Below are 14,221 nucleotides of genomic sequence, written 5' to 3'. Positions count from 1 at the left end.
GTAGGCCATTCGGCCCTTCGAGCCAGCACCGCCATTCAATGTGATCATGGCTGATCATCCCCAATCAGTACCCCGTTCCTGCCTTCTCCCCATATCCCCTGACTCCACTATTTTTAAGAGCCCTATCTAGCTCTCTCTTGAAAGCATCCAGAGAACCTGCCTCCACCGCCCTCTGAGGCAGAGAATTCCACAGACTCACCACTCTCTGTGAGAAAAAGTGTTTCCTCGTCTCCGTTCTAAATGGCTTACTCCTTATTCTTAAACTGTGGCCCCTGGTTCTGGACTCCCCCAACATCGGGAACATGTTTCTTGCCTCTAGCGTGTCCAAACCCTTAACAATCTTATTTGTTTCAATAAGATACCCTCTCATCCTTCTAAACTCCAAAGTGTACAAGCCCAGCCGCTCCATTCTCTCAGCATATGACAGTCCCGCCATCCCAGGAATTAACCTTGGAAACCTACGCTGCACCCCCTCAATAGCAAGAATGTCCTTCCTGAAATTAGGGGACCAAAACTGCACACAATACTCCAGGTGTGGTCTCACAATTGCCCTGTACAACTGCAGAAGGACCTCTTTGCTCCTATATTCGACTCCTCGTTATGAAGGCCAACATTCCATTCGCTTTCTTCACTGCCTGCTGTACCTGCATGCTTACTTTCATAGACTGATGAACAAGGACCCCCAGATCCCGTTGTACTTCCCCTTCTCCCAACTTGACGCCATTTAGATAGTAATCCGCCTTCCTGTTTTTGCTACCAAAGTGAATAACCTCACATTTATCCACATTAAACTTCATCTGCCATGCATCTGCCCACTCACCCAACCTGTTACCCTGCATTCTCAAAGCATCCTCCTCTCAGTTCACACTCCCACCCAGCTTTGTGTCATCTGCAAATTTGCTAATGCAAATCGAACCCGGGTCTCTGGTGCTGTGAGGCAGCAACTCTACCGCTGCGCCACAGTACCCCGATTGGTTGCTCCATGTCAGGCAGCATCTCTGGAGGATAAAGGATTGGTGACGTTTCAGCTCGGAACCCTTGTTCAGACTGTATCAGTCTCCTAATTTCATGTTCATAAGTTCTAGGAGCAGAATTAGGCCATTCGGCCCATCGAGCCTACTCCGCCATTCCATCATGGCTGATCTATCTCTCCCTCCCAACCCCCATTCTCCTGCCTTCTCCAATCCACCCGTGCTCTTGCTGTTCCTCACTCCCCTTGAGCTCCAAAACCTTCGTGAACGGAGGCCAGATTCCATGAGTCTTTTCCTCAACAAGTTGCTCCTTGGCCGAAAGCAGAGTTTGGCCAGGCCCCGGCCAGTCGCCGTGGCAACCGAAACAATATCTGGCGAGGTTGAGGAGTCTTAAACATAATAAAGTGTTCAGAGGTGCCAGACTGTAATCAGAGAAATGATGACTTGACAACGAGCCACACAATAGGTTGCGGTGCCAGTTGGCACAAGAACGTGGTCTTAAGAGTCATTGAGCGATCCAGTGTGGAAACAGGCCCTCCGGCCCAACTTGGCCAACAATGTCCCATCTACACGAGCCCCACTTGCCTGCGCTTGGTCCCTATCCCTCAGAACCTGTCCTATCCATGTACATAGAAACATAGAAAATAGGTGCAGGAGTAGGCCATTCGGCCCTTCGAGCCTGCACCACCATTCAATATGATCATGGCTGATCATCCAACTCAGTATCCTGTATCAGCCTTCTCTCCATACCCCCTGATCCCTTTAGCCACAAGGGCCATATCTAACTCTTAAATATAGCCAATCAACTACCTTCTGTGGCAGAGAATTCCACAGATTCACCACTCTCTGTGTGAAAAATGTTTTTCTCATCTCGGTCCTAAAAGATTTCCCCCTTATCCTTAAACTGTGACCCCTTGTCCTGGACTTCCCCAACATCGGGAACAATCTTCCTGCATCTAGCCTGTCCAACCCCTTAAGAATTTTGTAAGTTTCTATAAGATCCCCCCCTCAATCTCCTAAATTCTAGCGAGTACAAGCCGAGTCTATCCAGTCTTTCTTCATATGAAAGTCCTGACATCCCAGGAATCAGTCTGGTGAACCTTCTCTGTACTCCCTCTATGGCAACAATGCCTTTCCTCAGATACCTGCCAAAAGGGACTGTCCCGCTTGGCGATTTTTTCGGCGACTGCTGGCGTCATATCAGGGTTGCCAAAAAAATTTGAACATTCAAATTCTAGCGGCGGCAAAAAAAAGTTGCGACACTTGAAAAAAACACCGCCCGTCAAACAGTCAGCGCGCCGCGTCACGCTGCATCACGCCGCAAATTTATCGGTGACCTGGTACGTCAGTCAATGATGGCGGCCGTCGCCGAAAAAAATCGCCAAGTGGGACAGGCCCTTAGCTGTCTCTTAAACGATGGGATAGTCCCAGCCTCAGCTACCACCTCCGGCAGCTCGTTCCACACACCCACCACCCTCTGTGTGAAAAAGATATCCCTCGGGTTTGTATTACATCTTTTCCCCTTCTCCTTAAACCTATGGTTCCTGATTCCCCTTAAAGATAGCGGAGTCAGGAGACATGGGGAGATGGCAGGAACGGTTACAAAGCAGGTATATGGATAGGGTAGGTTTGGAGGGATATGGACCAAGCACAGGCAGGGGGGACTAGGGCCTGTTTCCACAATGTATCACTTCATGACTTTCTATATGGAGGTAATTGAGGCAGGTGTTTACACCTGGACGGATACATGGATAGGGAATGTTCAGAAAGTTGTAGGCTAAAGCGGTGTAGGCAAGATGGGCCGAAGGGCCTGTTTCCACACTGTATCACTCTATGACTAGTGTAGATGGGACATGTTGGTCAGTGTGGGTGAGTTGGGCCGAAGGGCCTGCTTCTACACTGTATCATTATGAATAGTGTAGATGGGACATGTTGGCCTGTGTGGGCAAGTTGGGCCGAAGGGTCTGTTTCCACACTGTTTCATTCTGTGACTAGTGTAGATGGGACATGTTGGCCTGTGTGGGCAAGTTGGGCCGAAGGGCCTGTTTCTACACTGTATCATTATGAATAGTGTAGATGGGACATGATGGCCGGTGTGGGCAAGTCAGGCCGAAGGGCCTGTTTCCACACTGTATCACTCTGTGACTCTGCCATAGGATCAGAAGCAGGCCATTTGCCCAATAAGTCTACTCCTGTATTCAAGTATTTTACTGGTACAGGCGATAATGAAGAAACCATTGACTTCCGATCTGGGCTTACCTGCTCGATGTCGGGCTGCAGGGGGCTGTAGAGAGATCTGGTTTCCACGTGCTCTGGTACTAACCCTTGCTTACGAAGCACATGGAGGGCCAGCCGCTCCGCTGGGGGGCCCAGGTGGACATTCAACGGCACTCCGTCCTCTGCAAGGGAGACAGGTTGAAATCTCTAATTTCAAGTAATCGAGTGAAACAGCGTAGAAACAGGCCCGACGGCCCAACTTGTCCAGACCGACCAACATGCCCCATCCACACTAGTAGACATGTTGACCAACATGCCCCATCTACACTAACCTGCATTTGGCCATTTACCTGGCAGAGGGACATTCTTGCTATTGAGGGAGTGCAGGTTCACCAGGTTAATTCCTGGGATGGCGGGACTGCTGAGAGAATGGAGCGGCTGGGCTTGTGGACGGTGGAGGCCGGTTCTCTGGATACTTTCAAGAGAGAAATAGATAAGGCTCTTAAAGATAGCGGAGTCAGAGGATATGGGGAGAAGGCAGGAACGGGGTACTGATTGTGGATGATCAGCCATGATCACATTGAATGGCGGTGCTGGTTCGAAGGGCCGAATGGCCTACTCCTGCACCTATTGTCTATTGTCATATCCCTCTACTCGCTGGAGTTTAGAAGGTTGAGGGGGAACCTCATTGAAACGTACAGAATATTGAAAGGCCAGGATAGAGTGGATGCGGAGAGGATGTTTCCACTGGTGGAAGAGTCTTGGACCAGAGGTCACAGCCTCAGAATTAAAGGACATTCTTTTAGAAAGGCGGTGAGGAGGAATTTCTTTAGTCAGAGGGCGGTGAATCTGTGGAACTCATTGCCACAGAGGGTTGTGGAGGCCAAGTCAGTGAATATTTTTGAGGCAGAGATTGTCAAGTTCTTGATTAGAACAGGTGTCAGAAGGTTATGGGGAGAAGGCAGGAAAATGGGATTAGGAGGCAGAGATAAGGCTAAATTGAATGACAAAGTAGACTCGACGGGCCGAATGGCCTAATTCTACCCCAAAAAACGAATGGGCAGACCCAAGGTCAATGTCAATGTCACTGAAGAAGGGTCACCTATTCCTTCGCTGCATAGATGCTGCCTCACCCGTTGAGTTTCTCCAGCAGTTGGGTCTACCTTTGGGTCATTGATGTAACATCATTAGACAATAGACAATAGGTGCAGGAGTAGGCCGTTCGGCCCTTCGAGCCAGCACCGCCATTCAATGTGATTATGGATCATGGTTCCTGCCTTCTCCCCATACCTCCTGACTCCGCTATCTTTAAGATCCCTATCTAGCTCTCTCTTGAATTCTATATGTATATAACTGGTTGGCTGAAGTAAAACAATTGGCGATGATTTTGATTTTCAGCATTTTATAGTCAATAATGTTTGGTGCAAAATCGGAGAGGCTTGATGAGTTATTTAACATAGAAACATAGAAACATAGGTGCAGGGGTAGGCCATTCGGCCCTTCGAGCCTGCACCACCATTCAATATGATCATGGCTGATCATCCAACTCAGTATCCTGTACCTGTCTTCTCTCCATACCCCCTGATCCCTTTAGCCACAAGGGCCACATCTAACTCCCTCTTAAATATAGCCAATGAACTGGCCTCAACTACCTTCTGTGGCAGAGAATTACACAGATTCACCACTCTCTGTGTGAAAAATGTTTTTTTTCATCTCGGTCCTAAAAGATTTCCCCCTTATCCTTAAACTGTGACCCCTTGTCCTGGACTTCCCCAACATCGGGAACAATCTTCCTGCATCTAGCCTGTCCAACCCCTAAAGAATGTTATAAGTTTCTATAAGAGCAAATGCAGAAACATTATTTTTTAGTTTAGTTCACAAAGAGTGGGAATGGGCCCTTCGGCCCATCGACTCCGTGCTGACCAACTTGTGAGTCGCTCCACGTGAAAGGGACGCACCGAGTTGGGAGAGCGGAAACTCCTGCCCGCTAAACACGATCTTGTCGTCGCTGTAGACAGGGAGCCGGCAGCTGTGTCTCTTCGCGTAGTTGTGGAGGCACTGCGTCGGAGTCAGCTGGCCACGCCATCGGTTCGGTCCCGATCTACAAGAAGAACGGATAGGTCAGTGTGGAGAAACAGTGTGGACTCGCGGGACAGAGCTGTAGTTTAGTTTAGAAACATAGAAACATAGACAATAGGTGTAGGAGTAGGCCATTCGGCCCTTCGAGCCTGCACCGCCATTCAATATGATCATGGCTGATCATTCAACTCAGTATCCCGTCCCTGCCTTCTCTCCATACCCCCTGATCCCTTTAGCCACAAGGGCCACACCTAACTCCCTCTTAAATATAGCCAATGAACTGGCCTCAACTACCTTCTGTGGCAGAGAATTCCACAGATTCACCACTCTCTGTGTAAAAAATGATTTTCTCATCTCGGTCCTAAAAGACTTCCCTCTTATCCTTAAACTGTGACCCCTTGTTCTGGACTTCCCCAACATCGGGAACAATCTTCCTGCATCTAGCCTGTCCAACCCCCCAAGAATTTTGTAAGTTTCTATAAGATCCCCCCTCAATCTTCTAAATTCTAGCGAGTACAAGCCGAGTCTATCCAGTCTTTCTTCATATGAAAGTCCTGCCATCCCAGGAATCAGTCTGGTGAACCTTCTCTGTACTCCCTCTATGGCAAAAATGTCTTTCCCCAGATTAGGAGACCAAAACTGTACGCAATACTCCAGGTGTGGTCTCACCAAGACCCTGTACAACTGCAGTAGAACCTCCCTGCTCCTATACTCAAATCCTTTTGCTATGAATGCTAACATACCATTTTAGAGGCTGAAGAAAGGTCTTGAACCGAAACGTCGCCTATTTCCTTCACTCCATAGAGGCTGCCTCACCCGCTGAGTTTCTCCAACATTTTTGTCTATCTTTGATTTTTCCAGCATCTGCAGTTCTTTCTCAAACATATAGTTTGAGTTTAGTTTATTGTCACGTGTATCGAGGTACAGTGAAAAGCTTTTGTTGCGTGCTATCCAGTCAGCGGGAAGACAATACATGAGCAGTAGAAGGGGTTTACTTTGCTACCATTCTACACGGGTGGCAGGGTGGCTCAGCGGTAGAGTTTCCGCTTTACAATGCTTACAGCGCCGGAAACCCTGGTTCGATCCCAACTACAGGAGCTGGCTGTACAGAGTTTGTACCTTCTCCCCGTGACCTTCGGTCTCCTCACACACTCCAAAGACGTGCGGGTTTGTAGGTTAATTGGCTTGGTTTAAATGTAAATTGTCCCTAGTGTGTGTAGGTTGGTGTTAATGTGCGGGGATCGCTGGTCGGCGCGGACTCGGTGGGCCGAAGGGCCTTTTCCTGTGCTGTATCTCCAAACTAAACTGAACTACAGACTATCCGATGGTCACCAATGAGGTAGATAGCAGCTCACGACTGCTCTCTGGTTGTTGGTAGGATGGTTCGGTTGCCTGATAACAGCCGAGAAGTAACGGTCTCTGAATCTGGAGGTGTGCGTTTTCACACTTCTGTACCTCTTGCCCGATGGGAGAGGGGAGAAGAGGGAGTGGCCGGGGTGCGACTGGTCCTTGATGATGCTGCTGGCCTTGCCGAGGCAGCGTGAGGTGTAGATGGAGTCAATGGAAGGGAGGTTGGTTTGTGTGATGGTCTGGGCTGCGTACACAATTCACTGCAAGGGAGTTACAGGGAGAGGTTGAGTAGGCTAGGACTTTAACCCTTGGAGCGCAGGAGGATGAGGGGTGATCTTATAGAGGTGTTTAAAATGATGAGAGGAAGACATTAGTAGAATACATAGAAAGGTACATAGTTCCTTAAAGGTGGCGTCTTAGGTAGATAGGGTGGTCAAAAAGTCTTTAGGTACATTGACCTTCATCAGTCTGGAGTATGGAAGTTGGGAGGTCATGTTGCAGTTGTATAATAAAACGAGTCTGGAGAGGTATGTAAGGGTCCCTGGAACGATTTATCCCGAACAGCTCCGTCACAGAGGACTCTGTGATTTACGGACTGTTCCCAGGGACACATTCAGAGACTGACATCGAGTGCTGCTGGAGGGTCATCAACTCGGTGAAAGACGCTCTTTGGTCTACCCGAGCGTTGCTCACCACCCAGCGGAGCGAGATGTCCGTCAGGGAATGTTGCCGACTGGCCCACTGCAGACTGCAGGAGTACGTGCTAAGGGACTCGCTGAAGCTTGGTGCAGCCAACGCCAAGGCTCGGTGGGGGAGGGCCACAGTCTAGGGTCCTTCCGCTGCTGGACATGGGGGGCACAGTATGGTGGAGACGCCCCTCAAATTAAATTAAGGGAAGGTATCCCACACCAGAGGGCCACATGAGTGGCACGGGTGGGGGACATTTTTTGTGGAACTTGAAATGTCAGATGGAAATTTTCGCACTGTGTACACATTGTATATATTTATTACTTGAACAGGGGCCACAGAGTGGCACTGGTGGGGGACTGTTTAGTGAAATTTGACAAATGTAAAAAAATTGTACTGGAAAAAGTTTGTATAGTCTCCGAAAATGTCGGATGAATTTTGTTTGAATGGTTCAGAAATTGTATATATTTACCAATTGAATAAAGTATATTTTGAAATTTAAAAAAAAAAAATGTTGCAGTTGTATAAGACGTTGGTGAGACTGCATTGAGAGTACTGCGTTCAGTTCTGGGCACCATGTTATAGGAAAGATATTGTCAAACTGGAAAGGGTGATCATAATCATAATCATAATGATACTTTATTAGCTAAGTATGTTTTGCAACATGAGGAATTTGAATTGCCGTACAGTCATACTAATAAAAAGCAAAATATATTTTAACATGAACATCCACCACAGTGACTCCTCCGCATTCCTCACTGTGATGGAAGGCGGAATAAAGTTCAATCTCTTCCCTTCATTGTTCTCCAGCAGTCGGGGGCCTCGAGACTTCCGTAGACGGGACGATCTTACCTCCGTAGCTGGCGATGGGCCGCCCATCGTCGGGGCGATCAAGCTCCTGCATCGTGAGGAGGGGGGAATCTCAGCTCCCCCTCGCGCCGGGCGATCTGCCCCCGGGGTCGGGGCTCGTCAAACGCCGTGCGGTGCTTGGAGCTTCCCGACGTCGGTCTCAACCCGAGACTGTGAGCTCCTCGACGGTGAAATCCGCGGGCTGCGGTTCGAGCGTCGATCCTGGGCAAGGCAGACAAAAATGCTGGAGAAACTCAGCGGGTGAGGCAGCATCTGTGGATGGAAGGAAATAGGCAACGTTTCAGGTCGAGACCCTTCTTCAGACTGAAAAAGGATCTCGACCCGAAAATTCGCCAATTTCCTTCGCTCCATAGATGCTGCCTGACCCGTTGAGTTTCTCCAGCATTTTTGTCTACCTTCGATTTTTCCAGCATCTGCAGTTCTTTCTTAAACAGCTTAGTTTATTTGTTTAGTTTAGTTTAGTTTAGTTTAGTTTAGTTTAGGGATACAGCATGGACACAGGGGAAAAAAGTAATAGGAACCCGAGGATGCCATTCTCCATCTACACCTCACGCTGCCTCGGCAAGGCCAGCAGCATCATCAAGGTCCAGTCTCACCCCGGCCACTCCCTCTTCTCCCCTCTCCCATCAGGCAAGAGGCACAGAAGTGTGAAAACGCACACCTCCAGATTCAGGGACAGTTTCTTCCCAGCTGTTATCAGGCAACTGAACCATCCTACCACAACCAGAGAGCAGTCCTGAACTACTATCTACCTCATTGTTGACCCTCGGACTATCTCTGATCTGACCTTTCTAGATATTATCGTGCATTAAACATTATTCACGTTATTCCCTTATCATGTATCTGTACACTGTGGACGACTTGATTGTAATCATGTGTTGGCTTTCCACTGACTGGATAGCACGCAACAAAAGCTTTTCACTGTACCTCGGCACATGTGACAATAAACTGAACTCAAAATAAACTAAAACAAAGCAAAAGATAGACATAAGTGACTCAGCGGGACAGGCAGCATCTCTGGAGAGAAGGAAAGGGTGACGTTTCAGGTCGAGACCCTTCTCCTGACCCGAAACGTCACCCATTCCTTCTCTCCCGAGATGCTGCCTGAGCCGCTGAGTCACTACATGATTTTATGTCTATCTTCGGTTTAAACCAGCATCTGCAGTTCCTTCCTACACATTGAAACATAGAAGCATAGAAATTAGGTTCAGGAGTAGGCCATTTGGCCCTTCGAGCCAGCACCGCCATTCAATGTGATCATGGCTGATCATCCCCAATCAGTACCCCGTTCCAGCCTTCTCCCCATATCCCCTGACTCCGCTATCTTTAAGAGCCCTATCTAGCTCTCTCTTGAAAGTTTCCAGAGAACCAGCCTCCACCGCCCTCTGAGGCAGAGAATTCCACAGACTCACCATTCTCTGTGAGAAAAAGTGTTTCCTCGTCTCCGTTCTAAATGGCTTACTCCTTATTCTTAAACTATGTCCCCTGGTTCTGCACTCCCCAAGATCGGGAACATGTTTCCTGCCTCTAGCGTGTCCAAACCCTTAATAATCTTATATGTTTCAATAAGAAACCCTCTCATCCTTCTAAATTCCAGAGTGTACAAGCCCAACTGCTCCATTCTCTCAGCATATGACAGTCCCGCCATCCCAGGAATTAACCTTGTGTCATTGCAGAGAAAGGTTGAACAAGTTAGGTCTTTATTCTTTGGAGCGCAGAAGGTTAAGGGGGGACTTAAGGGGGGACTTAGAGGTCTTTAAATTGATGAGAGGAATAGACAGAGTTGACGTGGATAAGCTTTTTCCATTGAGAGTAGGGAAGGTTCAAATAAGAGGACATGACTTGAGAATTAAGGGACAGAGGTTTAGGGGTAACATGAGGGGGAACTTCTTTACTCAGAGAGTGGTAGCTGTGTGGAATGAGCTTCCAGTGGAAGTGGTGGAGGCAGGATCGATTTTATCATTTAAAAATAAATTGGATAGGTATATGGATGGGAAAGGAATGGAGGATTATGGTCTGAGTGCAGGTAGATGGGACTAGGGGAAAATAAGTGTTCGGCACGGACTAGAAGGGCCGAGATGGCCTGTTTTCCGTGCTGTAATTGTTATATGGTTATATTGTGCCATTGAATACGATCATGGCTGATCATCCATAATCAGTACTCCGTTGCTGCTTTCTCCCCATATTCCCCCTTGATTCCCTTAGCCCTGAGCTATGTCTAACTCTCTCTTGATACTAAATTGCTGGGAAGATGCTGTTCACTTCTGGACGAGTCTGGTTGTGTGCTGACTCAAACTTCTGTAATGAACCGTATTAGGACCTGAGGGGCTGTGACTGAGCAAATGTTGGTATTGGCTTTAGGATTCGTTTATTTTTGCTACGTACTCCAAGATACAGTTTTTTTTTTGCATGTTACCCAGGCAGATCATGCCGTACATAAGTACAATCAAACCATGCGTGAGGATAACGAGTGGTCCAAAAGTTAAAAGAACGCAGAATATATGTGTTGCAACAGGAACTGCAGATGCTGGATTACACCGGAGAAAGACACAAAATGCTGGAGTAACTCAGCGGGACAGGCAGCATCTCTAGAGAGAAGGAACGGGCGATGTTTCAATAGACAATAGACAATAGGTGCAGGAGTAGGCCATTCGGCCCTTCGAGCCAGCACCGCCATTCAATGTGATCATGGCTGATCATCCCCAATCAGTACCCCGTTCCTGCCTTCTCCCCATATCCCCTGACTCCGCTATCTTTAAGAGCCCTATCTAGTTCTCTTTTGAAGGTATCCAGAAAAACGTCCTCCACCGCCTTCAGGGGCAGAGAATTCCACAGACTCACCACTCTCTGTGTGAAAAAGTATTTCCTCATCTCCATTCTAAATGGCTTACCCCTTATTCTTAAACTGTGGCCCCTGGTTCTGGACTCCCCCAACATCGGGAACATGTTTCCTGCCTCTAGCGTGTCCAATCCGTTAATAATCTTATATGTTTCAATGAGATGCCCTCTCATCCTTCTAAACTCCAGAGTGTACAAGCCCAGCCGCTCCATTCTCTCAGCATATGACAGCCCCGCCATCCTGGGAATTAACCTTGTAAACCTACGCTGCACTCCCTCAATAGCAAGAATATCCCAACGTTTAAGAAACAGTTAGACCGGTACATGGATTGGACAGGTTTGGAAGGAGATGGGCCAAACGCAGGCTGGTGGGACTAGTGTAGATGGGACATGTCGGTTGGTGTGGGCAAGTTGGGCCGAAGGGCCTGATTCCACACTGTAGGACTATCACTCTGTGACTCTCAGTAACCCTTGCATCCCTCTCTCTATGTCTTTCCCCCACCCAAGTCGTCGCACTCGTTTCACTGTCGTCTTGTTGAGTCTCGTTGTCTGTAACCCGTTTTCACCTAGCTTTATCACCGTTACTTTTTTGCATATCTTTCGTTCATTTGTTCTATATCTCTCCATATCACCGTCTATATATCTCTCGTTTTCCCTCTCCCCTGACTCTCAGACTGAAGAAGGGTCGCGACCCGAAACGTCACACATTCCTTGTCGCCAGAGATGCTGCCTGTCCCGCTGAGTTACTCCAGCATTTTGTGTCTGATACAGAACCGGCATGTACAGTTCCTTCCTACACAAGAACAAGCTCTTTGACTCACGATGTATGTGTCCAACAAGGTGCCAGTGATTTGCTCAAATTCCCTTCTTACAAAAAAGGAAAAAAAAAAAGCGCCATGCCCACAACAGGGTGGACTGGAAGATGCAGAATTCATCTTTATTATATGAGAAGGTTGACAAAAGTGCTGGAGTAACTCAGCGGGTGAGGCAGCATCTGTGGAGAGAAGGAATAGGCGACGTTTCGGGTCGTGACCCTTCTTCAGACGTACGTGTTGGGACTCACTCTGGCCATGGAGGAGGCCCAGGACAGAAAGGTCGGATTCGGAAAGGGAGGGGGAATTGAAGTGCTGAGCCACCGGGAGATCAGGTTATTATATGAGTGGTCTGTTTGACAGCTTAATAAGAGGGGAAGTAGCTGTCTAATTTAGTTTAGTTCAGTAGATACAGCGCGGAAACAGGATCTTCGGCCCACCGAGTCTGCGCCGACCATCGATCCCCGCACACTAACACTATCCCTCACACACTAGGGACAATTTACAATCTTTACCGAAGCCAATTAACCTATAAACCTGCACCTCTTTGGAGTGTGGGAGGAAACCGGAGCACCCGGAGAAAACCCACGCAGGTCACGGGGAGAACGTAGAAACTCTGTACAGACAGCACCGATAGTCGGGAACGAACCCGGGTCTCTGGCGCTGTGAGGCGGCAACTCTACCGCTGTGCCACCATTTAGTTTAGTTGCGTTTAGTTTATTGTCACGTGTACCGAGGTACAGTGAAAAGCTTTTGTTGCGTGCCATCCAGTCAGGGAAAAGACAATACATGATTACAATCGAGCCATTCACGGTACACAGATGAATAAAAAGCCTTAAAGTGTAAAATAATTAAGGATTATAATGTAAAATGATTAAAATGTAAAATAAGGAAGGATTACAACTTAGAGTAAAATGTATTTATTTTTCTTTCCTTTGTAATGCTGATATTCTGGGTTATCTAATGGATTGTATAGGATAGGCAAAAATAAGCTTTGTGGATTCAGCCTATTCCTTTTTCGGTCATTGATTATGTGAATGTTGTGTGAAATAGATACAGTGTTGGTTCATAGTCACACAGATATTAAAGTTTTGTTCTTTTCAATATATGACCAAAATAAACTATTCATTCATTCATTCATAAAGGGAATAACGTTTAGTGCAAGGTAAAGTCCACTAAAGTTCAATTAAAGTTAGTCCGAGGGTCTCCAAGGAGGTAGATAATAGTTAGGTAGCCCTTGATTGGACCGGGTTTTCACCCACTCTCCCCCCCTCCTCTACTTTCAGAAGTGTCCCAAAACAAAACGTCATCTATCCATGTTCTCCACAGATGCTGCCTGACCCGCTGAGTTACTCCAGCACTCTGTGAAAAGTCACCTATCCATGTTCTCCACAGATGCTGCCTGACCCGCTGAGTTACTCCAGCAGTCTGTGAAACGTCACCTATCCATGTTCTCCACAGATGCTGCCTGACCCGCTGAGTTACTCCAGCACTCTGTGAAACGTCACCTATCCACGTTCTCCACAGATGCTGCCTGACCCGCTGAGTTTCTCCAGCATTTTTGTCTACCTTAGACAGGTACATGGATATTACAGGACGGGAGGGATATGGGCCAAGCACAGGCAGGTGGGACTAGTGTAGATGGGGCATGGTAGTTTGTGTGGGCAAGTTGGGCTGAAGAGCCTGTTTCCACGCTGTACCACTCTGTACAGTCATATAGGGAAGCTGAATACAGTGGTGTAGTCACCGACTTTGTTCAGTGGTGTGGGCTGAATCACCCGCAGCTCAACACCGACAAGACTAAGGAGTTAATGGTGGACTTTAGGAGAGGAGCACCCCTGTCTCATGTCTCCATCAATGGTGTGGATGTGCAGTTTACCAGGGAGTACACATACCTTGGAGTGTACCTGGACAGTAAACTGGGCTGGTCCAGGAACGCTGGGGCCCTGTACAAGAAGGGACAGAGCCGCCTGTACTTTATTGAGAAGGCTCCGCTCCTTCAACATCTGCAGTGAGATGCTGCAGATGTTCTACCAATCGGTGGTAGCCAGTGGCATCTTCTTCGCTGCCGTGTGCCGGGGCAACAGGGCGAAGGTCGCGGACGCCAACAGCATCAACAAACTCATCAGGAAGGCCGGCTCCATCCTGGGGGCGGAGTTGGAGTTGGATTCACGGGAGGTTGGTCTTGGAGGGGAGGATGCTCCTCAAACTGCGGAGCATCCCGGACAATACAGCTCACCCCCTCCGTGACACACTGGTCAACCTGAGGAGCACCTTCAGCAACAGACTGGTTCCACCAAGATGCAGCACAGAACGCCACAGGAGATCCTTCTTCCCTGTGGCTATCAAACTGTACAACTCCTCCCCCTTCTGTCGTGGGGTAGACTGAGACTGACC

General features: G+C 48.1%; 1 protein-coding gene across 1 annotated transcript in view; it reads right to left on the bottom strand.

Annotated features, from left to right (window-relative positions):
* The window catches only part of LOC116986927 (dysferlin-like), a 41,554-nt gene that overhangs the window by 3,658 nt on the left and 23,675 nt on the right, over positions 1–14,221 (bottom strand). Inside the window, exons 6-7 of the mRNA XM_033042782.1 lie at positions 5,147–5,289; positions 3,183–3,370 (exon numbers count right to left, since the gene is read on the bottom strand). Coding sequence (XP_032898673.1) covers positions 3,183–3,370; positions 5,147–5,289 — 331 coding nt within the window. The remainder of the gene's footprint in view (positions 1–3,182; positions 3,371–5,146; positions 5,290–14,221) is intronic.

Source organism: Amblyraja radiata, chromosome 1, assembly GCF_010909765.2.
Source record: "Amblyraja radiata isolate CabotCenter1 chromosome 1, sAmbRad1.1.pri, whole genome shotgun sequence".
NCBI classification, from domain to species: domain Eukaryota; kingdom Metazoa; phylum Chordata; class Chondrichthyes; order Rajiformes; family Rajidae; genus Amblyraja; species Amblyraja radiata.
The sequence above is the reverse complement of the archived record's forward strand: the minus strand, read 5'-3'. Positions and strand labels throughout refer to the sequence as shown.